Source organism: Pelobates fuscus, chromosome 7, assembly GCF_036172605.1.
Source record: "Pelobates fuscus isolate aPelFus1 chromosome 7, aPelFus1.pri, whole genome shotgun sequence".
NCBI classification, from domain to species: Eukaryota; Metazoa; Chordata; class Amphibia; order Anura; family Pelobatidae; genus Pelobates; species Pelobates fuscus.
This window is the reverse complement of record NC_086323.1, coordinates 190,173,424-190,199,845: the sequence shown is the minus strand read 5'-3', so window position 1 is coordinate 190,199,845 and position 26,422 is coordinate 190,173,424. Positions and strand designations below refer to the sequence as shown.

Genomic DNA, 26,422 nt, shown 5'->3' with positions numbered 1-26,422 from the left:
TTTTGTCACTCAGTTTTTTTATCATCTGAAATGAGACTTCTTTGCTAATCAGGGTAGTAACGCCTCTTTTTTTTTTTCTGTATGTACAATGGTAGCCTATAGGGAAATATTTAGAGGAGAATTTAGGTTGATTGGAAGTTTGGAAATGAGTTTCTTGGTAAAACGCTACATGGGCTTTCTGATTTTTAGCTTCCAGCAAGGCCATGCGACGTTTGTGGGGTGTATTGAGGCCTTTAGTGTTTATTGAAAGAATGTTAAGGGTCATTTGGACTTGGCATGAGATCTCTAGGCTTGAACCGCGGGCTCGGTTCGTTACCATCTAGGTGTCTAGGTATAACATTGGTCGCAGTGCAAGATCTAATAGTGGTTTTGTTGGGGATCCAGGGTACACCTCTTTGAACGTCTAAGTGGTATATATGCGTGAACATTACTTTTCTATATGGGGCAGAAACCCTCCAGTTCTGTCGATAGTAAGTCACCTTAGGGGGGGTGGGGTGGTTGATAGGGGTGGAAAACCAAAAATACAGAAGTAACTATATACAAAGAAAAGGTCTATAACATAAGACCTAGTCGTCCTAGCGTTTGGGCACTGAAGCCCTTGTGGGGCCGAGAGTCCCCTGGTTGGTAGAGAGAGAGATTGTCAATGGCACATAGTCAATTTTCCTGCCGGTCTCCATAAATCCTTAAGGCATGTATTATGTGATTTTTTTATTTTTTTTTCATTTATGTTGTTTTTTTTGTTTTTCTTTTTGTTTTTTTTTGTTTTTTTGTTTTGTTTTGGGCACCAGTAGTGTTATGACTACTGTGATGGATTTGGGCAGTGCTATGTTGCCTCATAGAGTGGATCCGCGTTTGCGGCGTTATTCTAACTTCGTATAGAGTTAACATCAATCATAGTCTAAGTTGTCACGCGACATGTTGTTCTGTGGTTAGCACAGTAAACCTATATTCGCATCACAAAGAAGAACCTTATGTAACGCGGTTCTCTATATAATGAGAAGAGCACATTAGTAACAATGTTTGTATGGTGGAGAGGGTATTGTGTCGTCGTCGAGGGGGCCCCTATCCATGATAGGATGGTCGACTGCTATAGGATTATAAATGCTATAGCTATTTGCGGTGTGTTTGTGAACCCTCTATAGTCTCATCAAGCATCTGAGGGTCATTAGTGCCCAAGTATATGCTAGAAAGTGTGTATCGTAGGGCGACTGTGAGATACAACACCTTGTCATATGTGCATATGTAAGAGCCCTCGGGGAGCAAGTAGCAACCCGGTGGTACCTGTGCACCTTTTTATAGTTCACGTGTGTAAACTCGTAGTTGCCACCCTCGTTGTGTGGAGAGGTCGGGGTGGAACCATGTGAGGTGAAAGTGTGACCCGTTCATCATTAGTCTCTGGTATCTTGGTTGGGAAGGCAGTGTATTTCCCAGTGCTGCTGACCCTTATTAACTGTGACTGGGCTGATCTTAGCTTACACTTGGGGAAATAGTCATTGTTACCCATTCCACCGCGTTTACAAAATCCCTTTAACCTTAGATTACATTAACCCTAGTCCTATCGTTGGATCTGTGGTATTTTCTATAAGACCTGCCTATAACCATTAAACAATAACATATAAAGAATAAAGAATACATTTCAAAAAGTGCTGGTTACCGGTCTCCAACATCAGTTTCGTCTGCCGTGGGATCGTTAGACTATGTCCAAAATGCAATTGTTCATATAGGCAAAGAAGGGCCAGTCATTTAACTGCGGTATGTAAGTCCCATTCATGGGTGAGTTTCTTCGGTGATTGGATGATGGCGGTAGTAGGCCCATCTTCCCCTGTCCACGATACATTCCATTCCATCAAGACTCTTTTTCCATCTTCTAAGTTGGTAATGTGCCTCTCCGCGCCATTCCTTTTTACGATGAGACGTGCAGGAAAGCCCCATTTGTAGGGAATGTCCACCGCTCTCAGTGCACTGGTAATCGGCATGAAGGTTCTTCTTGCAGCTAATGTGGATGCCGAAAGATCAGTGAACAGTTGTATCTTGCTGTATTCAGCGGGGAGATCAGGGTGTTTCCTGGAAGCTGCCATTATGGTTTCTTTAGTGGTATAATAGTGGATTCTTGTGATAGTATCCCTTGGTGCAGTCGCGGGGAGGTGCCGAGGCCTAGGCAGCCTGTGGGTCCTGTCCAGTAAAAATGCAGATTCCGGAAGGTCTGGAGCCAGAATCTTAAATAAAATACGGACATAGTCGCCCAATTCTCCTGGGTTGATGTTGTCTGGTATCCCTCGAATGCGCACATTATTACGGCGGTCTCTATCCTCGTGGTCCGCCAATTTGGTAAGAATAGTGGAAATTTTAGCCTCCATTTTATCATGTGCTGCAACCACGTTGTTGTGCGCTGTTATGATTTCTTCAGTTTTACTTTCGAGGTAATCGGTTCGATCTCCGAGAGCTTTAACATCTGCTCTTATTTCTTTCGCCAGCTGGGCGAAGTCTGCTCGTAATGATGTTTGTAAGCCGTTCAGCATTTTCTGTATCGCCGATTCCGTGGCTGGGAGTTCTCCGTGGGAGAGAGAGGTAAGGTCGCTCCGTCCGGAGCTGGAGGCCGGGGATGTAGGCCTGTCGGCGCCATCTTGCGTTCGGCGTGGCGGTGAAGACATAGCCGCGATTTGGAGGGTAGGTGCTTCTTTCACTTTGTTTTTTTTGGTGAGGCGTTGTGCCATGGTGTCCTGGCAATAAGCAGTTGTTGTAGGTAGGAAAAATCTCTCTTGACGCTGAGTTAGTCGCTGTATTCTGGGGTCCTCTCACCGAGCCGATCGCTCACACGTCCATTTTCTTGAACGGTCAGGCCACGCCCCCAGTAGGTAATTTTTGACAGTTGCAGGAGAGGAGTCATGGAGGGTGGGGGATAAAAACCTGCTAACATTTAATTGATATGCTTTCTTGAAGAAGAGTTTTCAATAATTTTTTGAATGAGTGGAGACTGGGTGAAATTCTTACGGAGAAGGGAAGGGCGCTCCACAGAAGAGGTGCAGCCCTGGAAAAGTCTGGGAGGCGAGCGTTAGAGGTGGGAGTACGGACAGAGGATATACGTAGGTCTTTGGCAGAGCGTAGGGGACTCGACGGGGCATACTTGTTGTAGCGGACTGGACCCTGCACCAGAGGTTGCCCCAGTTTCCTGGAGGGGACTGCTTGCTCGCCTCCTGCCCACTGATTATGGTCCCGGGAAGATGGGACCCTTTAAAGAACTGCATTTGGACATATTGTACTTTATTGTACTGTGCTGGCATTTTAACAACAGTGAAGGGAAATACTGAAACTTTTTGGACACTTCCTCTTCCCCTCCCCCGGATCCATTGTTCTCCAGCAGGGTGTTGTCCCAGGGACACTGCCAGACTCTTGTGAAACTGGTTTGGGCCGGAGAGCCATGCTGGCAGTGGGTTTTAGAAATACTTTTGCTGACTTTTGAACCCCTGGTCTGATTCGTGCCATTTTTTAATATGTTGTTCCCCTGAATGGATTGATTGTGAAAATGTATGTTTTATGTTTGTGACATGTATATTTTAGAAGTTATAAATATTGTGTAAAAACTGTATTCCTGGGGGGCGGAGCTTGCTAGCTAACGGAGCGGTCGCATGCACCCTGAGCTCCGACGCCGAAAACGACTGAATACCCACATTACCCCGATCGGAATAACGGATATACGCTCCCAAAACATTACCCGAAGCAGGAGAACATGGGCAAACACTCCCGCAAATCTCGGGGCTCGGGTGAGCACAACACCCGAGATATTAGCTTTTTACTCACCCAGACACCCAGGCCTAAAATGGCGGACCGCAGGGCAGAAACACCTCACGGCTCCACATCGGCCTCCGAGGAGGAAGATCCTGAACTGGAAGAGACTCAGCTGCACACCCGAAGTGGCAGAGTTGCCCCCCAGAGGCAATCCGACCCGCAACTGGCTACAAAAAACGACATAGCCGCGATGGTGGCGGAACTCAAAACGTACATAGCCTCTGAAATGGCGGTCCTGAAAACGGACCTCAGCACTCTAGCAGGCAGGATACAATCCACAGAGGAAAATGTCCGCGGCCTCGGGGTTAAACAAGACATCACTGCATCCCAATTGCAGGGAGTAACCCTCGCATGTGCAGAGCTGACAGCGAAGGTGGGACAGCTGGAAGATGCGGCAAGACAGCGCAACCTCAAAATTAGAGGGATCCCAAACAACATTGATGCTGGAGAGCTCCCACAGTACGTCAGGAGATTACTCTCCACTACACTGACACCCAAGCAGGCTAAAGGTATGCAGCTTGACGGGATATACCGCCTCCCGGGTAGCCTCACAACCAAACCCTCGGGGTCAAGGGATGTCATCGTTTGCTTTCGAACACGAACCGACAAGGACATATTCATGGCGCAAACTAAAGGCCAATCACCATTCCTCTTTGAACAGCACGCACTGTGCTTTTTCCAGGACCTCAGCAGATCTACACTGCAGTGGCGCGCCACATTCAAGGAGGTGACGACTCAACTGCGTACAGCAGGACTTCCGTACCGGTGGGGGACCCCACGGGCACTTGTGGTAGAGAGAAGTGGCAAAAAACACAGAATCACCTCACTGTCCGACGCTAATAACTTTCTGCACTCCCTGGGACTGACTGCTACCACCACCACCAGTCAGAACGGCTCAACACACGTGTGGGATGTCGACAACGTAGCGGTCTTTACGCCCGCCAACTCGAAGGCCCCAGGATGAGGCGCCTCATGGACAGACTCTCTTTTTGCTGACACACAGCCTACAGTTATGCTTGCGTTATGCATTGTTATACTCATGCAACTGGTTTTGTTTATGTTTATGTTCTTTTCTTTTTTTTTTTTTCTCCTTTTACGCTCCGACTCACCTAACCGTAGATAAGTCCCACGGGACAAGCGGCCCTACGAGGGTAGTTCATGCCTTTGTGCAAAGCGCTATAACCAGCAAGCGCTCCTGAAATGCACCCCCCCCCCCCACAGGCTCCGGGGATATGGAGCTTACTTAACTCCCCACCGGGCTCAATCCGCTTCCGCTGTTTATGTGCACAACACAGCCCTTACAAGCTGACAGGACACCGTTATGTCCATTAAACACCCGCATTGGGGTTCCTGGGAACCAAAACTTTCGGTTACCCACCTGCCACTAAGTTCTCCCTTCCATGCCTTGGCGTGGCTCATTCACCGAACCAAAATTTGGCAGTCTCACTGACTAAAATGTCCCTCCCGGCAACCCACCTTGCGGCCGGCTATCGGTGGCAAACGTACAAATGCATACACAGTGATAGCCCTAGCATGTTCCTCACGTTCTAGCTGGCCTTCCCTATGTGAAGGGCAGTAATAGACTGCAACCACACTAATATCACGACACTCTTCAACATTACTGTGCAATGTACAGTTTTCCATCAAAGCAACATGTTATTATCATAAAAGGTGCCTTATCGCTGACATATGTTGATACCCTAAAGTTATCCTTAACTTATATTTTATGTATAGCACTAATTGTCTTTATATGCTTGTTACCCATCTTGGCACTACAAAAATAAAGAATTTAAAAAAAAAAAAAAAAACTGTATTCCTCTGCCTGTGATAATGAGATTAACCATTGTGTACAGTAATCATATCACAGGCAGAGGGGAGGATTTTGTGTGGGAATGCCTGTGTATATTGTACGGATTGATTGGTTGTTCTGTAAAACCCTGTGGGCTGTACTGTGTTTGGGGATTGGGAATAAAAGAGGCTGCATGGGCCAGGACAGGGAGTTCCTGTTTTAACCCTCAAAGTGAAGTGTCGTCTCATTCTTGGGGGAGGATTTATTGTATGCTGTTCCAGTTTGACTGCTAGGAGTGTAAACCTATTCGTATGGTTTCCTATTCAACTGTCTACAGCATTCATATGCTTGAGGGGATTTATATGCTTCTTCGGTTTGGTGATTGTGGTGTTTGCCAGAGTGCTTGGAGTCCTCAGGAAACGCTAGGACCATCCTTCAACGGAGGTACCCAGTCGGGGTGCCAGGCGATCCGTTACACTTGTGTATTAGGGAGGATAGGTAGGTTGGAGCAGCATTATGTAGGGACTTGTAAGCGAGCACCAGAATTTTAAATTGAGCCATATATCTAACTGGAAGCCAATGCAGGGACTGACAGAGCGGGGAGGCGTGGGAGGTGCGAGCGGACAGGAAAATGAGCCTTGCTGCCGCATTCATTATAGATTGCAACAGTGCAATCTGAGAACATGTAAGACCAGTGCGAAGAGTATTGCAATAGTCCAGGCAAGAGAGGACAAGAGCATGGACCAGCACCTTAGCCGCATCCGGGATTAAATAGGGGTGGATGTTTTTGCCATGGAAGCGACAGGATTTGGCAATTGATTAGACATGAGGAGTGAAGGAGAGGCTGGAGTCAAAAAGAACACCCAGGCAGCGAGCCTGCGAGGTAGAGGTGATGGTAGCGCTGTGATAAAATAGATGAAAGGGATATAAAAATGAGTTTACTGTTCTAACACCTGTCAGAAAAAAAATCCTCTGCAGAGGTTGTATAGACCCATAAAATGGAGAAGAACATTTCCAGAAATGGGTAGACACCTATTATTATTATTATTATTATTATTAATATTGCCATTTATATAGTGCAAACAGATTCCGCAGCACTTTACAATATTATGAGAGGGGGGATTTAACTATAACTAGGACGCTAAACTGTGAATTGCCCTGGTTTTTCTGTTATGTGTGTACTGTGGGTTCTCCCTCATTTTCCCTCATTTTCGTGTATTTCGTGTATTTCCCCTATCTTGATCCTATATTTTGACTCTGTGTGTTCGTCTAAACTGCCTGCTCCCCTGTTCGGGAGTGCCGCCTCGAAAGGAATCCATTTAACCTCCTGAACGGGGACCATCATGAAACCTCATTTAGATGGTGTTTTACAACGTTCTGTAACGGATCGACGGGCACCCCAACTGGGTACCTCTGTTGAAGGATGCTCCTAGCGCTTCCTGAGGGCTCCAAGCACTCTAGCAGACACCACAATCACCGAACCGGAGAGGCATAAGAATGCTCTTAAACATATGAATGCTGTAAACCGCTGAACAGCAAAAGCATACAATCAGCTTACACTCCTGGCAATCAGCATACAATCCAATTCCCCCAATGACGAGACGACACTTCGTTTGAGGGTCAAGCAGAACTGACTGTACTGGCACATACAGCCTCTTTTATTCACAATCCACAAACATAGTACTGCCCACAGGGTTTTGAAATACAACCAATCAATCCGTACAATACACACAGACACTCCCACACAAAATCCTCCCCTCTGCCTGTGATATGATTACTGAACACAATGGTTAATATAGTTATCACAGGCAGAGAAATGCAGCTTTTACAAAATATTAATAACTTCCAAAATATACATGCCATTCACATAAACCATACATTTTCAGAATGCGCATGCTTGAAATATACACATACTCAAAAATCAGGGCAATCGGTTTAGGGGTTAAAAAGTTAAGGGAAAGTCTTATTTGACCTACCACAAGCACATTTTCATGCTCAAAAGAGTTCCAGAGAATCAGGCTGTGCGGTCGGTCTATTTCCCATGTTAAAGTCAGTTCAAACAGACGAACGACAACCATTCTAATTGTCGAACTGTCGAATCCATTGAAGTCTGGAGAAGGTAAAACTTCAGATGAATTAAAGATGGCCGCCGCCACGTGTTCGTTTGTACGAACGGCGGCCCCCCAGCGGTCGGCAATTTACCTACAGCAGGCTCCCAGCCTGGGAGGTAAATTGCCTGCACACTTCCACTTCTGGGTGGTCCGCCTGTGTGGTACTTGGTTCAGTAAGCCCCATTTACTGAACCAAGTGGGAGAAAGCCAGGAACACAGTATATTAACAGTCTGGGGACACTGGGGACAAAGTCTTAAAGGTGCATTGTCCCAAATAAGTCTGGGGACACCGTCTTAAAAGGGCTTTGTTCCCAAAAGTCACAGTATGTCCCTAGATGGTTCTTAAAGGGTCAGCAGCAGTATAATAAAATACAATATGCCCAAATACTGTATTTAAAGGGCCAAATCTCCCAGGGGCCATAGTCAGGAGGCGGGCAAACAGGCTTCTCCAATGCCCAGTGGCGAGGTTGGTTTCGCCACACGTTCACACCTCGTATCGAGGTGCTAAAGCCACAAACCACAAGGGACGCGAGCCGCGTGTGCCTTCCGTGGGTGGCCGCCATTTCGTGTGTACGAATGCCAACCAGGGGGAGCATTCACGGATTGTGCCCTAACTTAATCCGTTCCCGAATGAGTACTTCCCCAGTGCCCATTGGAATGTTCGCACCAATCAATTAGAATGGTAACAACTCGCAACATAAATGTGAAACTGCAAGGGAATTAATTAATGAGCACTCCCCTTCGTATAGACGAGCGCCGTCCAGGGGGAGCATCTCAAAAGTAGACTCTTCCCTTGCTTGGTTTCACACGGGGACCCCGCGAACGGAGGCTGTTCGGGGCAGGGACCGTTGTGGGGGCCCCTTGGGGTTGGTGTGGATATCCTTTGGGGATAATTGTGGGTTTGGCGGGCTATCTCTACCTGGGGAACAAAGAGGCAAGGTGTTTCCCACGCTGTGCTTCCCAGGTACATGGGAAGATGGGAAAAGATACACTAATTGGTGTGCTTTTTATGCCTAGGAGACAAAGGAACCACGACCCCTCTCCTGCGTTTTGGTTGCTAGGCATGAGGGACCCTGGGAAGAGGATTCCCTGTCACCTGAAGTGGGAACCCTGTGTTTGGGTAGCGGGAACAAGGGACAAAGGGACCAGAGTTCCTGTCCCGCGCTGGGACCCCTGGGAGGAGGAGGATCCTGGGAGGTGACTGTAACGGAATGCCTGGCACCCTGACTGGGTACCTTCCGCTGACGGATGCTCCTAGTGCTTCCCGAGGGCTCCAAGCAATCCACCAGACACCATAACCACCACAGACTCCACAAACCGCCACAGCTTGGTTGGGGTCTCGCCGTCTTCCACCCACTCTGGACCCAAGACCAGGATCCAGCTTCCAGTAGGTAGACCTCTCTTAATCCAGAGAACAGGAACAAGATCTTATAAGAGCTTAGTGATTATTCTTAGGGGAGTATAGTGATTATAGCAAGCCCCCAGAGTGTAGTTCTCCAATCCCCCAAACATGAGCTGAAACTTCATAAAGGTGCAAGATGATCTGATTTATTGAGCACAAAGGCATTTCTTTTATACATCTTTCCAGGCCAGAGGCACACCCCCTGGACCTGATGGTAATCTGGGACAAAAGGGACACAAACCAATAGGAACAATAATTAGTACAGCAACACTCCCACATACAGTCAGCAATCCCTCCCCTCTGCCTGTGATATAATTAAGCTAGCTAATGGCTAATTATCCACAGGCAGAAAATTGTACAGAAAACACCCCAAAACACCACATATCCCCACAAATCCTACATCCCTGGATAGCCCTGTTCTGGGTGAACAACATATGCAAAAATCAAAAGATTTGTTGAAGTCACATTTGTCCAACCGCAAGCTTGTTTTTCATGCCCAAAATAGTTCCACAGATTTAGGCTGTGCGGCCGGTCTATCTTCTCCTCTATCCTGGAGATAATTGGCTTAAGTGACTGTGGTAACTTAATTATCTCCAGGTACAGGAAATATCTCCAAGTCAAAAACTGTTACAAAAACCACATAAAAATACATAACTCTTATAATACAATGTTTAACCTATATGTCCAACATATCCCCAGATAGCTTGGATCTGAGCGCTCAATATGTCCAATGTTAAAAGTGCCCTATAGTACAAGGAAGGGTGGGGTCAGACAATAGCAAGGGCTGATGAGAGATTGAGGAGGGACAAAGCAGCCAGTTTCAACTGGTCTGGCAGTGTCCCTCGGACAATGCCCTGCTGGAGTACAATAGGATAGGAAAACGGGGGAGGGAAAGAGGCACATTTTCCAGGGAAGTCACTTTTTAGCATGTCTTTTTGCAGGGCCCATAGTCTGGGGGCAGGAGGCTGGCAAGTAGTCCCCTCCAAAAACTCATGGCAAACTCCCTAAAAAAGGGAGTTTGTCACAGTGACAATGTCCATGTGTGGTGTCCAACCCTTGCATGGGGAAAAGTATAAAGCCGCGTGTGGCCAATAAAGTGGTTGTTATACCCCTGGAACTGTGTCGTCCAGTTACTGGGAGAGGGGGAGGGAATTGGTCTCTTCCTTCATTAATAGCGCAGGTAACCCGCTATCCAAAATCAGTCTGGCGGCAGCATTCATTACAGACTGTAGCGGGGCAATACGACTTTTGGGAAGACCAATTAGGGAGAGGGTTACAATAATCCATGCAGGATATGACAAGAGCCAGGGCAAGCTCCTTGGTAGCAAAGGTTAAGAAAGGGGCGGATGCGGGCTATGTTTTTAAGATGGAATCAACAGTATTTGGCAACATACTGGATGTGAGGCTCAAAGGTGACGCCAGAATCAAGTATGATGCCAAGACAGTGCACTTGCAAGGATGGACTTTTGTGGATACCACTATCTTGAAGGGAGAGCGAAAAAGGAGGATCAGTATTAGGAGGAGGAAAGACAAGGAGCTCAGTTTTAGAGAGATTGTGTTTCAGAAAGCGGGAGGACATCCAGTCAGAGATGGAAGAAAGGCAAGCAGTGACACATTGCAGGACGGCATGGGAGAGGTCCGGGGAGGAGAGATATATCTGGGTGTCATCAATGTACAGGTGATAGTGGAATCCAAAAGAGGTAATAAGTTTGCCAAGAGAGGCAGACTAAAGAGATAATATAAAGACACTTGGGGGACTCAAATCGAGACAGGACGAGGGGAGGAAGCATCATTAGAAAAGGAGACACCGAGTGAGCGTTGGGAGAGATACAAGGAAAACTATGAGAGGACAGAGTTATAGAGACAGTGATTAAATAGTTTGAAGAAGGAGAGTATGATCAACGGTGTCAAAGGCAGCAGAGAGGTCAAGAAGAATTAGTATGGAGTAGTGGCCTTTGGATTTAGCTGCGATTAAGTCGTTGGTAACTTTGGTAAGAGCAGTCTCAGTAGAGTGGAGAGGGTGGAAGCCAGACTGAAGAGGGTCAAGGAGAGAGTTGGAATTGAGGAAGTAAGGCATACGGGTAAAGACAAGTCTTTCCAGAAGCTTTGAGGAAAAAGGAAGCAGGGATATGCAACAATAATTTGAGGGGGAGAACGGGTCAAGGGATGTTTTTTTCAGAATAGGTACTACAGTGGCATGTTGAAGGTCAGCAGGGACAACGCCAGAAGAGAGAGAGCAGTTGAAGGCACAAGACAAGGGGAGAGAGACGTGATAAGGTGATCGAGCGGGCAAGTGGTGGGGCGAGAGGAAAGGAGAAGCGCAGCCACCTCTTGACTGCAGCGTTTAAAGCAGAGGTGAGGGTAGTGTTATATGTGGATATGGCCAGTGAGGGACAGGAGAGGGAAGGGATGGATAGCAGTTGTGAATCAATATCAGCTGACAGCTTCTGGAGGTCAATAGAATTCGGGTTCCTCCTGAGTTGAGGTAGGTTAGGCTGAGGTTGTTGGGTGGGGGGGGGGGGGACTCGAGAGCAAAACAATAAGAGGGGATCAGAGAGAGGAAATGGAGTGTTGCAGATATTCGATACTGTACATGCATAAGAGAAAATGAGGTCAAGGGTATTGCCAGCTACATGGGTGGGAGAATTAGCCCACTGCGATAGCCCAAGGGAGGAAATAATTGAAAGTAGTTTAGAGGTGGGTTAATTGGAATATTGAAATCCCTGAGAATTAGGGATGGAATGTAAGAAGAGAGGAAGTAGGGTAGCCAGGCAGCAAAGTGGTCAAGGAAGAGGAGAAAGGAACTAGGGGGGGCGATAAATAACAGCAATGTTAGCAGAGAAGGGTTTGAAGAGGCAAATCAAATTAATTTCAAATGATGGGGAAGGGGTGGGTAGAGGTTTGAAGGAGCAGAGAGGTGAGGAGAAAAAACCCTACACCACCACCTTTACATTCAGTGTCTTGGGTTGTGGGTAAGTTGAAGACCACCAAAGGACAAAGATGCAGTGGTAGCAGTGTCAGAGGGGCAAAGCCATGTTTCTGTTAAGGCTAGTAAATATAGGGAATGAGAGATGAAGAGGTCGTGGACAGCAGTGGATTTTGTAATATTGCATACAGAGCGTGCATTCCAGAGGGCAGTATTGAAGGAGGATTTAGAGGTAGAGTAACATGAGATGAGTATGAGATTTGTGTGGTTCCTTGAGTTGGTAAGTGGTGGGTTTGCCAAGATGGGACTGGGATTTTGGAGAGACACCACCAACTGCTAGGAGCAGAAGGATAGAAAGGAAGTGAACGTGGGAGTTGGATTTGAAAGTTTTGTAAGAGGGTATGGATATAGAGGATTTGGGAGCAGTTGGAGCAGATAAGCTGGAAAGGTATGTGTAGAGTGCATGGGATGAATAGAGAGGGGAGGGGGAGTAAAGTGTAAGTAATGAAGATGGTGTTACCTGGGACAGGTGAGCAGAAGGATAGGGATATTTTAGTAACAAGAGAAGTTAGTGTGAAAGTGAAAACATTTTGTGCTGAAAAACCCCAACTCGACTTATACTCGAGTCGATGTCTGTATTATGGCAATTTACATTGCCATACTACAGACAAGGGGCTGTGTGCGTTTACTTACCTTTCCTGCAGCTCCTGTCAGCTCCCTTCTCCTCTGCGCCGGTCCGGTCAGCACCTCTGTCAGCTCCAGTGTAAGTCTTGCGAGAGCCGCGGGGTCACAGTGTGAGCTGACCGGACCGGCGCAGAGGAGAAGGGAGCTTGCAGGAGAGGTAAGTGCTTCCTGCCAGCCCCCCTCCACTGAACTGCTAATGCCACTGGACCACCAGGGAGTGAGAGCCCCCCTCCCTGCCATGTATCAAGCAGGGAGGGGGGCCGGAAAAAAAAAATAATAATAATAAAATAAAAAATAATAATACAACAAAAAAATTATTAAAATAATAATAAAAAAAAAATAATAATAAAAATGCCCACCCCCCACCAAGGCTCTGCAACACACACACACACACACACTGCATTCATACACACACACTGCACTCATACACACACACACACTGCACTCATACACACGCACACACTGCATTCATACACACACACACACACACACACTGCATTCATTATATACACACACTGTAAATAAATATTCAATTAATATAATTTTTTTAGGATCTAATTTTATTTAGAAATTTACCAGTAGCTGCTGCATTTCCCACCCTAGTCTTATACTCGAGTCAATAAGTTTTCCCAGTTTTTTTGGGTAAAATTAGGGGCCTCGGCTTATATTCAGGTCAGCTTATAATCGAGTATATACGGTAATTCACACATATATATATATATATATATATATATATATACACATAGATGTTTATTAACATGAGACATAAACTTCAAAGTTTAGGCCAAAGTATTCAAACTATAAACATAATTGACTTGAGAATTAGACTATTCTAGCCTAAACATTTTCATTTCAATTCCACAAAATTCCCTCTTTGTTGAATAACCTCATGTGGCATTGTGGCAACTAAGTATCTGTGTTGCTGGGTGTGCCAGTTGGACATTACTGTTCTGAAATGAAGGCAATAAGCATTAGGAGTATAAAGGAACTGTTCTGTTGACAGAACGTTTTCTTTTTTCCAGAATCCTTTTGATTATGACGATATTGCAATTTACTTCACCAAAGAGGAATGGGATTGTTTAAAAGAAGAAGACAGAAAATTATACAAAGAGGTGATGATGGAGAATTACCAGACACTCCAAATCCTTGGTAAATTATCAAAGTCTGTATCTGCACTTTTAAAGATTATTTTAACAATGCAAACCAGTATGAAGTTTCCTTTCAAAGGAAAACTCCAATCACCATAACTATTACATGCCATTCTAGTGGTTATGGTGACAGGAGTACTCTGGTGCCATTCCACGGTAAGTAGTAGAACTATTTTTTAGAACAGATTGGCAACTTAACCAGGTCCCTGGTGGGTGCCTGTGCCATCTTCGAACTCTTGCTAAAGTAGAAGCCAGGTGACTGTTCATCGAAGCATGGCAGATCCAGGACGTTCCTCATTGGTTAAGAGTGCTCAGCTGATGTGCTTAACCTGTGAAATGCGGTCCTGCGTTGCTCTGCTCACCTATATAGCGCTTTCTTCAATAGAAGACCCAAAGCTGGCGCTGCTGACACCGTATCCTGGCAGGACCCAGGTAAGCTGGCAAACTGTACTAAAATGTTTTGAGAAAAAAATGTGTTACTGATACATAGTGCAATATCATTTAAAATATGTGCCCTCCCAACACACTCTTAATGCAGATCAACCAAAGAAAGAGTAGCTGTCTTCCCCTCAAACAACTGAGCACCGGGAGATTGTTGAATCCAAAGGAAACCGGCTAGTACCAATCCTCTATATAGGCGATAGACTCACCAGAATTCAGTTTAGCCACTAGCTTTATTTTAAACCATTGCTACCCGGATTCTGGTGAATCTGACGTCCCTATGGAGGACTAATGTTAACCTACAATGATCTCCATGGCTTAAAGGAACACTAAAGTCACCTAAATTACTGCTCAATTCACTGTCATTTAGGAGTTCAATCACTTTGTTTGTGTTTATGCAGCCCTAGCCACACCTCCCCTGGCTATGATTGACAGAGCCTGCATGAAAAAAAAAATGGTTTCGCTTTCAAACAGATGTCATTTACCTTAAATAATTGTATCTCAATCTCCAAATTGAACTTTAATCACATACAGGAGGCTCTTGCAGGGTCTAGCAAGCTATTAACATAGCAGGGGATATAAGAAAATCTTAATTAAACAGAACTTGCAATAAAGAAAGCCTAAATAGGGCTCTCTTTACAGGAAGTGTTTATGGAAGGCTGTGCAAGTCACATGCAGGGAGGTGTGACTAGGGTTCATAAACAAAGGGATTTAACTCCTAAATGGGAGAGGATTGAGCAGTGAGGCATGTTCTATACACCAAAACTGCTTCATTAAGCTAAAGTTGTTCAGGTGACTATAGTGTCCCTTTAATCTTTCTGATGTTCAGCTGTGTTTGAGGGGTAGACAACTACTCCATATGGGAATGTGTTGGTAGGTCACATATTTTGAATGATCTTGTACTATGTATCTATCTGCTTATTTTAAGCTAACAGTATATTCTGACTATGCTTTTTAATACTATTTGTGCACCATTTATACATTTTCTTTTTCGATTTGATTTGCATATTGATGCATAGTATAGTTGGTTGTGCCATATTATTGTAAAAGCACTGTTCTTCCAAACATATAGTGGCTGTACCATAGGGGATGATGTTCTTCTATGGGGACAGGTAACCTGAAAATGTAATATTATTTTTAATTAGAACCACTCCTCCTAAACTTAAATACCTTGTAGATTTGGAACACCTCAGTTCTTACTTGTCCCGCTAGTGGGACGGACAGACAACTCCACAAGCAGGTTGGTTGAACAGCACAGGTTGGTGAAGAGGGAGGCATTTGGAGCTGAGTTATCCAGTGATATTGTCAACTCCCTGTCAAAATTGTCCGACTGGTTGTCCGCAAGAAGGAGGATTGAGAAGCTAAACATACTGGAGGTGTTAGATATTACAGAACCTGACCCGGGGGGGGGGGGGGGGTTCTTATCGTGGCAGCTTCTGCACGCAGGCACAGTATGTTGAGTTTACTCAAGTAGCCGTGTGTTCCAATGTATCTTTGTTGCGCCACTAAGCATGCGAAAACAGAGTCACGCAATCCGGCACCATATTTGAAATATATATATATATATATATATATATTAAATAGCCTAGCTACTTAAAGACTGATAAACCTGACTGACCACATGGTCTATGTCACATCAGGAATACCTTGTCCACTAGCTCTCCCACGTGGTCTGCGTTTTTTGTTTTTTTGGGGAGGGGAGTTTATGGTAGGAGCTAAGCCTCTTTTACTGAAAACAAAATTCTCTGGTAAGAAAGAGTTCACTTGCTAATTTTCCTTACAGCAGCAGCCAGTACTCTTCTTTTGCGAGGCGCAAGAGCTATACCACGGGATGCCACGGCAACGCTCTCGCAGCGCACAAGAGAAGATTACTGTCTGCTGCTGGAGGTGTAAGATTACTCTCAGGGCCCACTCTTCACTGTCCTCCAGCTCCACTGGACCACAAGGGAATCATGTACCCCACCTCCATGCCCACAGATAATAGGGGTGGGGGATGATAAACTAACTAAAAGCTCCAGTGGATAAAAGGACAGAAACCTGTAAAACAGTCTGCCTATTGTTTTATCATTACCGTTTTTAATGTAATAAATTCACTTGCACTCTAGTGGATTTAACATTTGGACTGTCATTCACTGCTACTTGATTCTTATCAAATATTTACTAGCATTTTAAAAAAATCTAGCTTTGGATTTCCTTAACGTAATATATATATGAGTATTTTTATGGGAACCTATGTACATTAAACACATGATTTTCCTACATTTATATACTTCAACAGTCTGCACTATTGTGTGTGCTTTTTTTCCCTTCAGATTAGAGGCAGTGCTTTACCAATGGGATTTATAATCTGGAGGGAAAAACAGGCAGGCAATTCTCCAAACTTTTTTTAAAACCCTCCCCCTTATTAAGCACCTTCCTTTAAATGTCAGCTTACCAAAACAACCCCAGAAAATACACAAGCCGATTACATTCACAATTCCGAGTTTATTAGAAAAAAAGGGGGGATGGGGGGGGGGGGGGAATTATAGCACTGCCTCTAATCTTCTTCAGGAAAAAGAAATTTACGGTACGTAAACATTTTGGTTTTTCCCTTCAGAATAGAGGCAGTGCTTTACCAATGGGATATGACAAAGCAATCCCTTAGGGCGGGATTCATTTCACCACTGCTTGTAGCACCTTGCGCCCAAAAGCTGCATCTTCAGAGGCCAGTATGTCTAACCTGTAATGTTTTGAGAATGTATGAAGCGATGACCATGTGGCTGCTGAACAAATCCGGAAGGCGTAGCCGCAGCTTGCAGAGCCCAGGACGTAGATATAGCTCTAGTCGAATGGGCCTTTACTGAGCCTGTGATTTCCACGTTACTTGTGGAATAAGCTAAATTAATACAATCCTTTATCCATCTAGCCAGAGAACTCTTTGAAGCCTTCATACCTTTGGAATAAAAGACTCATCGAGCTTTAAAACTACCTTGTCTTGATGAAAAACCAAAAAAGGAAAATTCGCCCGTAGAGCTTGGAGTTCACCCACTCTCCAAAAATACGGTTTATAATGATAAAATCTTTGAGACGCCTTTTCTAGTGGTTCAAAAGGCGGCTCACAAAGAGCGGACAATACTAAATTTAGATCCCAGGGCGGACAGGTTTCCCTAATGTTAGGAACCAAACGGCACAGAGCCCTGAAGAATTTTGAAGCTAAACATCTGAAAGAAAAGAAACTGATAGCTGAAACTTGTAATTTTAAAGATGCTGGCTTTAATCTCTATCGCAAATTCCATCTGCAGGAATTTAAGAATCTTTTGAAGGAGGTGGAAACAGGGTGCTCTTTAAACCTACAACACCAATGACAAAATTTCTTCCAAAACTTGGAGTAAATTTTACACGTTGATTCTTTGTTAGCAGCCAATAACATTTTTATAACCTCAGGATCTAGACCTTTACTCTCTAAAATCTGGAATTCAGACACCAAGCCGTCAATTGGAATCTCTGTAGGGTTGGAAGAGGTACCATGGAGCGTTCCAGAATTTCTTCTGATATGGGGAAGTTTCCAAAAGGTGGCTCCTGGTATGTTTAGAATAACTGAAAAACAACTTCTTCTTGGCCACCAAGGGAGGATTAGGATAGTTCTTACTCTTTCCAACTTGATCTTTTGAAGCACTCTGGGAATAAGCACTACCGGTGGGAACACACAGGGCCGGTGCAAAGAATTTTGGGTACATAGACGAAGATGCTTTTTTCCGCCCCCCCAAAAACATCTTCACCTGTGTGCCTCTTAACCTCCCTTTTGTGTTTCTTATCCCGTCTTTAAATATCTGACTCCCTTTAGTGTATTTTATCTCCTATTTTTGCCTTTGTGTGTCTTCTATCTCTCCTCTTTGTATGACTCTTACATCCTCCCACATTTTGTGTCTTACTCCTCCCAGACCCTTTGTGTGACTCCTTTTCTCCCAGACCCTTTGTGTCTTTTACTCTTCCCAGCTCCTTTGTGTGTGTCTCTTTCCTTCTCAAGACCCGCTGTGTTTCTTTCACATCCAGCCCCTCTCCCCGTCCCTTAATGGTCCCCTCCCTTCTCTGACCCTTACTGTTCCTCTCTCCTCTCTCCTCCTTTCCCTGTCCCTTAGTGTTCCGTTCCTCTCCCCTCCCCCCTCTGTTCCCTGTCGCTTAGTGTTCCTCTCCCCCCTCCCTCCTTCTCCTGTACCTCATGGTATCTCTCCCCTCTTCTCCCTGTCCCTTGGTGCGCCACCGACCCCCATAGTGGTCCCCTCCCCTTCCTGGTGTGCCTCCTAACTTTCTTGTAGCGTGGCTGAGCGGAGCGAATCCCGGTACAGTGAGCTTTTCCTGTCAGTCCTGCCAGGTACAGGAAACAGAAGTTCCTGTACCACGGTACACTCCGCTTGGCCACGCTACAGTCAGGGGTGTATAAACACTGACAGTCACACACACTCAATGACAAACACACAGACGTCTCTGACAGCCAGACTCACTTATCTGACACACTCATTCGTTGACAGACACTCACACACACACTGACAGACACACAAATACTGACAGACTCATTGACAAACACACACTGACAGACACACACAAACTCACAGACACATATACTCACACATACTCACATGCACACACAAACACACTGACAGACACTCACACACACACACTCACATACTCACACACACACACTGACAGACACACTGACACACACACACTGACAGACACACACACACATACTCACACACACACTGACAGACACACACACACTGACACACACACATACTCACACACAAACTCACAGACACATACTCACACACAAACTCACAGACACATACTCACACTCACTCACACACACACACAAACTCAGACACACATACTCACATGCACACACATACACACACACACACACACACAAACTCACAGACACACACACACTCACAGTAATTAATAATGTGAATTTAATTTAAATTTCCCACCCAGCCTCCCTACCTGGAGAGCTGGCGTGGGTCTCTCATTGGTGGTCCAGTGAGGCTGCTGGGAGGCGTGCGGCTGAACTGGATTCCGAGGCGGCGAGGGAGCTCTGATCTCTCTGATCTGCTCCCTCGCAGGCTGTTTTCTGATGCCGCGGGAGCCGGAATATGACGTCATATTCCAGCTCACGCGGCATCAGCAAAACGCGCACAAGGAAGCAGATCAGAGAGATCAGAGCTTCCTTGCCGCCTCGGAATCCAGTTCAGCCGCACACCGTGCCGGGGATCCAGGAGGTGACCTGGCAGGAGGAAGCACTTCCCTCCTGCCGGTCACTGGAATTGTGCACCCCCAGAGCCGGTGCACCCTAAGGCGGGCCGCCTGTGCTGCCTTATGGACGCGCCGGCCCTGGGAACACATATGCTAGGTTGAACTTCCATGGTACTGAAAGAGCATCTATGAGATCTGGTTTGTCTGCACGGTTCAGAGATGCAAATCGTCTTGTCTTCCTGTTTGTCCTGGAGGCCATAAGGTCTATTTCTGGACAACCGAAGCGGTCTGATATAAGCTTGAAAATTTTGCACGAAAGGGACCAATCTGTTAAGTGTTGACGACTCAGGGCATCTGCTAATACGCTGAATTTTCCCATTATGTGAACTGCTGAGATTGATAGAAGGTGAACTTCCGACCATAGCATGATCTTTGAACATAGATTTTCTAATATTGTCGATCTTGTACCGCCTTGTTTGTTCACAAATGCAACTGTCGTTCTATTGTCTGAATGTATCTGAATATGCTGATACTTTATCTGGAACTGAAATGCATACTGCCTTCAATTCTTTGAAGTTCGAGGAAGTTCTTACATCCTTTTCTTGCCAAAGCCCCTGCTTCTTTAGGTCTCCTAAATGGGCCCCCCAGCCCAGTGCCGAGGCGTCTGTTAAAATTCTGAAGGCTTTCATTTGGAATGAAAGACCTGCTTGCAGGAGTCGGGATGAGGTCTACCACTGAAGACTCCTCAGCGTCTGATTGTTGAAATTCATCAGCCCATCCAGGCTGTCTGTCTGTCGTTTCCAAACTTGTAGAATGTTTCTCTGAAAAGGCCTCATTCTGGCTTTTGCCCAACCGACCGCCGGGATAGCGGCCGTAAAAAGACCCAGTAAACTCATCGCTTCTCTGACTGAGAAAAACACCTTTTTCTCTGAGCCTCTGAATTGTTTGCTTTATCTTTAGTTTCTTCTCTTCTGGAAGGAAGATCTTCATAGAGATTGAGTCTATGATTAGACCTAAGAACTGAATCCTTTGAACCGGAACTAATTCCGATTTTTTTGAAATTTATTAGCCAACCATGATTTTTTTAGAGCTTGTAAAGCTGTAATTAGGTCTAAAGCTAGTTGTTCTTTTGATTCAGCAATCAAAAGCCAGTCGTCCAAATAAGGGATGAAATAGATCCCCAAACCTCTTAGGTACGCTGAGATGACTACTAGCAGCTTTGTGAACACCCTGGGAGCAGATGAAAGGCCAAATGGGAGGGCTTTGAATTGGTAATGCCTGGTTACCGACTGGATGCAGATTGCAAATCTTAAGAGCTTTTTGCTGGATTCTGCTATGGGCACGTTAAGATATGCGTCTTTTAAATCCAAGGATACAAACCAATTTCCTGGTTGAATAAGAAGTGTTGCTGATTTTATTGATTCCATACGGAACTTCTTTTTTATAATACACTTGTTTACGGCCTTTAGGTCTAGTATGGGTCTGAATGAACCATCTGGCTTTGGCACTAAAAATAGCCTTGAATAAGTGCCCTGATGTCTTTCTCTTAGGGGTACTTCTACTACTCTTTTCTGCAGGAGGCTTGATACTTCTTCCATTAAAGCTTTCTCTGTTGCCCGAGAATGAACCCTGGAACATAAATACGTTTTCTTCGGGGTATTTGCCAGTTCCAGACCGTACCCGCTCTTTATTACAGAGAGAACCCAGCGATCTGATGTCGTACTTTCCCAGTGATCTTGGAAGTGGGTCAATCTTCCTCCCACTGGCCTGGCGTCACAACATTCTATTTCTCTTGTCCGTGAATCTTTCTTCCTTTCTGTAATCTAAAACTTTCCTTTGTTGACCCCTATAGTAGTTCCTGCGAAAGGAACTTCTAACTAAATTTTTTTGTTCCAAACCTGCTTCTTGTGGGTTTCAGGCAAGGCCTTCCTACATTCCTTCATTTGTTTTAACAGATCATCCAGTTTTGACCCGAAACAGTCTACCTGTCAGGGTACCTGAGGTCTCTACCTCTAAAAGAGGTAGAGACTTAGTAGTTTATCCGTCCAAACGAGCTGTTTCCTTCGTTCCTCGCGGTTCATCCAGTCACTTAAACACCGACCGCGAGGAATCCACATCCTTTTCTAGCGGGACGCTCAATACGTGACGTCATGACGCTATCACGAGCGACCTGTCACTCAAGTGTCCGATATCCAATCGGTACTTGTCAGAGGCGTGATTACCATCCAGAGCCAGGGTATTTAAGCTTACTTCTCACTTCAGCTCATTGCCCTGTCGTGGTTCTAGCTTGTCTAGTCACTCAGTGCTCTGGTATTCTAGTTTGCTCTATTGGTTTTGACTCGGCTTGTTGTACTACCCTGCTTATCTCTGTTATCCCTTGACCCGGCTTGCCTCTCGCTTATCTGTCTTCTCGTTCCCTCGACCTCGGCTTGTCTCTGACTATTCTCTATTACTCTCGGTACGTTAGTCCGGCCATTCTAAGGCCCGGTATACGTACCTTTCCACTCTTTGTACTCTGCGTGTTGGATCCCTGTCCCGATCCTGTCATTACGACAGGGCCAATGGATCCTGCAGGTACAAACAGTCAGCTTGGTTCTTCTGATACCAGGTTTGACGCCATGGAGCATAGGATGGATCAGATGGCCCTAGCACTACAGGCACTTTTGTCTCGTGCTAGTAACCCACCTGAGGAGACACGTACTCCTTCTATTTCTCCTGCAGTCTCAGGTCTAGAGGTAGCCACTGTAGGTGCTTCTTCCCGTATTACCCCACCAGTACGTTATGGCGGGTCACCGGAGAAGTGTCGTGGCTTTCTGAACCAGATTAGCATCCATTTCGAATTACAACCCCGCTCTTATCCTACAGATAGAGCGAAGGTTGGATTTGTTATTACTTTACTCATTGAGAAAGCTCTGAGATGGGCCAATCCTTTATGGGAGAATGATAATCCACTAGTCTATAATTATAATGCCTTTGTAGCTGCGTTTAGAAGAACTTTTGACCCTCCTGGTAGAAAGGTCAATGCAGCTAGATTACTGTTACGCCTTAGACAGGACAATCGAACACTTGTGGATTATGCACTAGAGTTCAGGTCCTTGGCGGCAGAAGTTAAGTGGAACGAACAGGCTTATATAGATGTGTTTCTGAATGGGCTATCAGATGTAATTCTTGACGAGGTCGCTACTAGAGAACTCCCTGAGAATTTGGAGGATTTAATTTCTTTTATATCTCGTATTGATGAACGCCTAAGAGAGAGGCAGAACACTCGAGATAGGACCCGTAGACCCTCCTTTAAACTAGCGCCTACCTTTCAAAATTCTGAGTTCGAGGACTTACGTATTTCTGAACCTATGCAGATAGGCAGTACTCATCTCACAGAGAGGGAGAGACAGTACAGAAGAAGGGAGGGTTTATGTATGTATTGTGGAGTCAGAGGTCATTTACGCCTAAATTGTCCTAATCGTTCGGGAAACGCTCGCACCTAAGTTTCTCTAGAGGACAGGCCTTGGGTGTTTCTACTTTGTCCTCTATTCACAACTACAAAGAGTTCAGGCTTCTGTTACCCGTTTCTTTAAAGTGGGAAAAGGGAGTAGTCAAGACTATGGCACTAATCGATTCTGGAGCTGCTGAGAGTTTTATAGATCAGGGTTTTGCTGCCAAACATGCTATTCCATCCCAGTTAAAAGAGACACCACTGGCTGTTGAGGCCATCGATGGTAGACCGTTACTTGAGCCTGTCATTTTCCGTGAGACCATACCGATTAACTTAACTGCTGGCATCCTACATAGAGAGGACATATCCTTACTGCTCATTTCGTCTCCGTCTATTCCCATAGTCCTGGGGTACTCCTGGTTGAGGAGACATAACCCTATTATTAATTGGGAGTCAGGGGAGATAGTTTCATGGGGACAGAATTGTCAAGAGAAATGCTTGCGGAAGGTCTTACCCCTCTGCTTAACCAACACCGCGACTAACTCTGACAATCCTACAGTGACACAAATTCCGTCTCAGTATCTAGATTTAAAGGCAGTGTTTGACAAAAAGAAAGCCGATACCTTACCTCCACACAGGTCCTTTGATTGCAAAATTAACCTACTCCCTGGTACCATGCCGCCCAGAGGTCATGTATACCCGTTATCTACGAAAGAGAACTCTGTTCTAGAGGAGTATATTCACGAAAATTTAGACAAGGGATTCATTAGGAGGTCCTCCTCCCCTGCCGGGGCTGGATTTTTTTTTGTTAAAAAGAAGGATGGTTCTTTAAGACCTTGTATTGATTATCGAGGCCTAAATAAGATAACCATTAAGAATGCCTACCCGATTCCCTTGATCACCGAACTCTTCGATCGTTTGAAGGGTTCTACAATTTTCACCAAGTTAGATCTCAGAGGGGCATATAACTTGGTGAGAATCCAGCAGGGACATGAGTGGATGACGGCATTCAATACTCGATATGGCCACTATGAATATACTGTCATGCCTTTTGGGTTATGCAATGCACCAGCTGTATTCCAGGATCTGATAAATGAGATTCTTAGGGAATTTCAGCAAGATTGCGTCATTGTATACCTAGATGATATACTCATACATTCTAGTGAGATTGAGACTCATCACAAGCAAGTCAGGAGGGTTTTGCACAAGCTTCTCCAGCATGGCTTATACTGCAAGTTGGAGAAATGTAGCTTTGATCAAACCCAGGTAACCTTTCTCGGCTATGTGATCTCGGGGGAGGGATTTAAGATGGATCCGGATAAGCTCCAGTCCATTCTAGAGTGGCCTTTACCCAAAGGTCTTAAAGCCGTACAGAGATTTATTGGTTTTTCTAATTATTATAGGCGCTTTATTAAGGGTTATTCTTCAATTATCGCACCTATCACCAATATGACCAAACAGGGGGCTGATACTAAGAATTGGACTACTGAAGCTCTTCTTGCGTTCAAAACTCTCAAGGAACTTTTCGCTTCCGCTCCAATTTTAGTTCACCCCGACACTTCTCTGCCTTTTCTACTTGAGGTAGACGCATCAGAGACTGGTTTAGGTGCTGTCCTATCTCAAAGGTTGGGAGTTGATAAACCATTACATCCATGTGGATTTTTCTCTAAAAAATTGTCTGGTACAGAGAGCAGATATGACATTGGTGACAGAGAATTACTAGCGGTTATCAAGGCTTTGAAAGAGTGGAGACATTTATTGGAAGGTACATTACATCCTGTTACCATTCTAACGGACCACAAAAATTTGTCTTATATCGGAGAGGCCAAGCGTTTGTCCTCCAGGCAGGCTCGTTGGTCGTTATTTCTTACCCATTTCAATTACGTTCTGACTTACAGACCTGGGTCAAAAAATTCTAAAGCCGATGCGCTATCTCGCCAATATGAGCCTTCTGCTTCAGTTGAACCACTTTTGTCCTCCATTGTACCCAAATGCAATATTATTGCTAATACCAGTCTCAAAATCCATTCTCCGCTACTTGACCAGATCTTGAAGTCACAACATCTGGCACCCGGAGACACTCCTGAGGGAAGAAACTTTGTCCCTCCTGAACTCCAACTGGAGCTCTTACAATGTTTTCACGAAAGTAAAGTAGCTGGCCATCCTGGTATTCGCAAGACATACTCTCTGATATCCAAGGATTTCTGGTGGCCTTCACTACGAAAAGATATTGAGGAGTTCGTCGCAGCTTGTGAGACTTGTGCTAAGACTAAACAACCTCATACATCTCCTTGTGGTCTCTTACACCCCTTGGACATTCCTGAGAAACCTTGGTCCTGCCTGTCCATAGACTTTATCGTGGATTTGCCTGCTTCCAAGAGACAGACTGTTATTCTCACGGTGGTGGATAGATTTACAAAGATGGCCCATTTCGTGCCATTACCTAAACTTCCGACTTCTCCTGAATTGGCAGAGATTTTTGCGAGAGAAGTTTTTCGCCTACATGGGATTCCTTCGGAGATTGTTTCTGATAGAGGTTCTCAATTTGTCTCACGTTTCTGGAGATCCTTTTGTTCTCAAATGGGAATCAAATTGAACTTCTCCTCTGCCTATCACCCTCAGTCTAACGGAGCTGCTGAACGCACCAATCAAAAGATTGAGCAGTATCTACGTTGCTTTGTTTCCGAACACCAGGACGATTGGGTCGGTTTGATTCCTTGGGCGGAGTTCGCACACAATAACCTTGTTTGTGATTCAACTCGCTCTAGCCCTTTCTTCATGAACTATGGCTTTCATCCTTCAATTTTTCCTTCGGTTTCCTCTTCTCAGGGGATACCGTCGGTTGATGATCATGTCGCCAACCTGAAGAAATTATGGGATCAGACTCGGCAAATTCTGTTACATAATTCCTCGTTGTTCAAGAGACACGCTGACAAGCATAGAAGAGCGGCTCCGGTCTTTGTTCCTGGGGATAGGGTGTGGCTGAGCACTAAGAATATTCGCCTAAAAGTTCCATCTATGAAATTTGCTCCTCGCTACATAGGTCCTTACAGGGTTCTCACTCGTATCAACCCGGTTGCGTATCGCCTTGCTCTGCCACCTGCCTTACGCATTCCTAACTCTTTTCATGTCTCCTTGTTGAAACCTCTTGTTTGCAACAAATTCTCCTCTAAGGTTTCCTCACCTCGTCCTGTTCAGGTGGAGGGTCGGGAGGAGGTCAGCTCCATCATTGATTCCAGAATTTCAAGGGGAAAATTGCAATATCTGGTCAACTGGAAGGGATATGGTCCTGAGGAGAGGAGTTGGGTACCTCAGGAGGACGTTCATGCTTCTCGCCTTCGCAGAGCATTTCACCTCCACTTCCCATCTCGTCCCGGTTCCTTCCGCCCGGTGGGCGTATCTGAGAGGGGGGGTACTGTCAGGGTACCTGAGGTCTCTACCTCTAAAAGAGGTAGAGACTTAGTAGTTTATCC

General features: G+C 45.3%; 1 protein-coding gene across 3 annotated transcripts in view; it reads left to right on the top strand.

The window, feature by feature from the left end:
* The window catches only part of LOC134568408 (uncharacterized), a 76,689-nt gene that overhangs the window by 23,233 nt on the left and 27,034 nt on the right, over window positions 1-26,422 (top strand). For 2 of the 3 annotated variants that reach the window (XM_063426984.1, XM_063426985.1), the window contains exon 3: window positions 13,721-13,847. In XM_063426984.1, the coding sequence (XP_063283054.1) occupies window positions 13,721-13,847 (127 nt within the window). Of the gene's footprint in view, window positions 1-13,720; window positions 13,848-14,144; window positions 14,279-26,422 lie in introns of those variants that run through there. The other variant, XM_063426986.1, reaches the window with a different exon arrangement.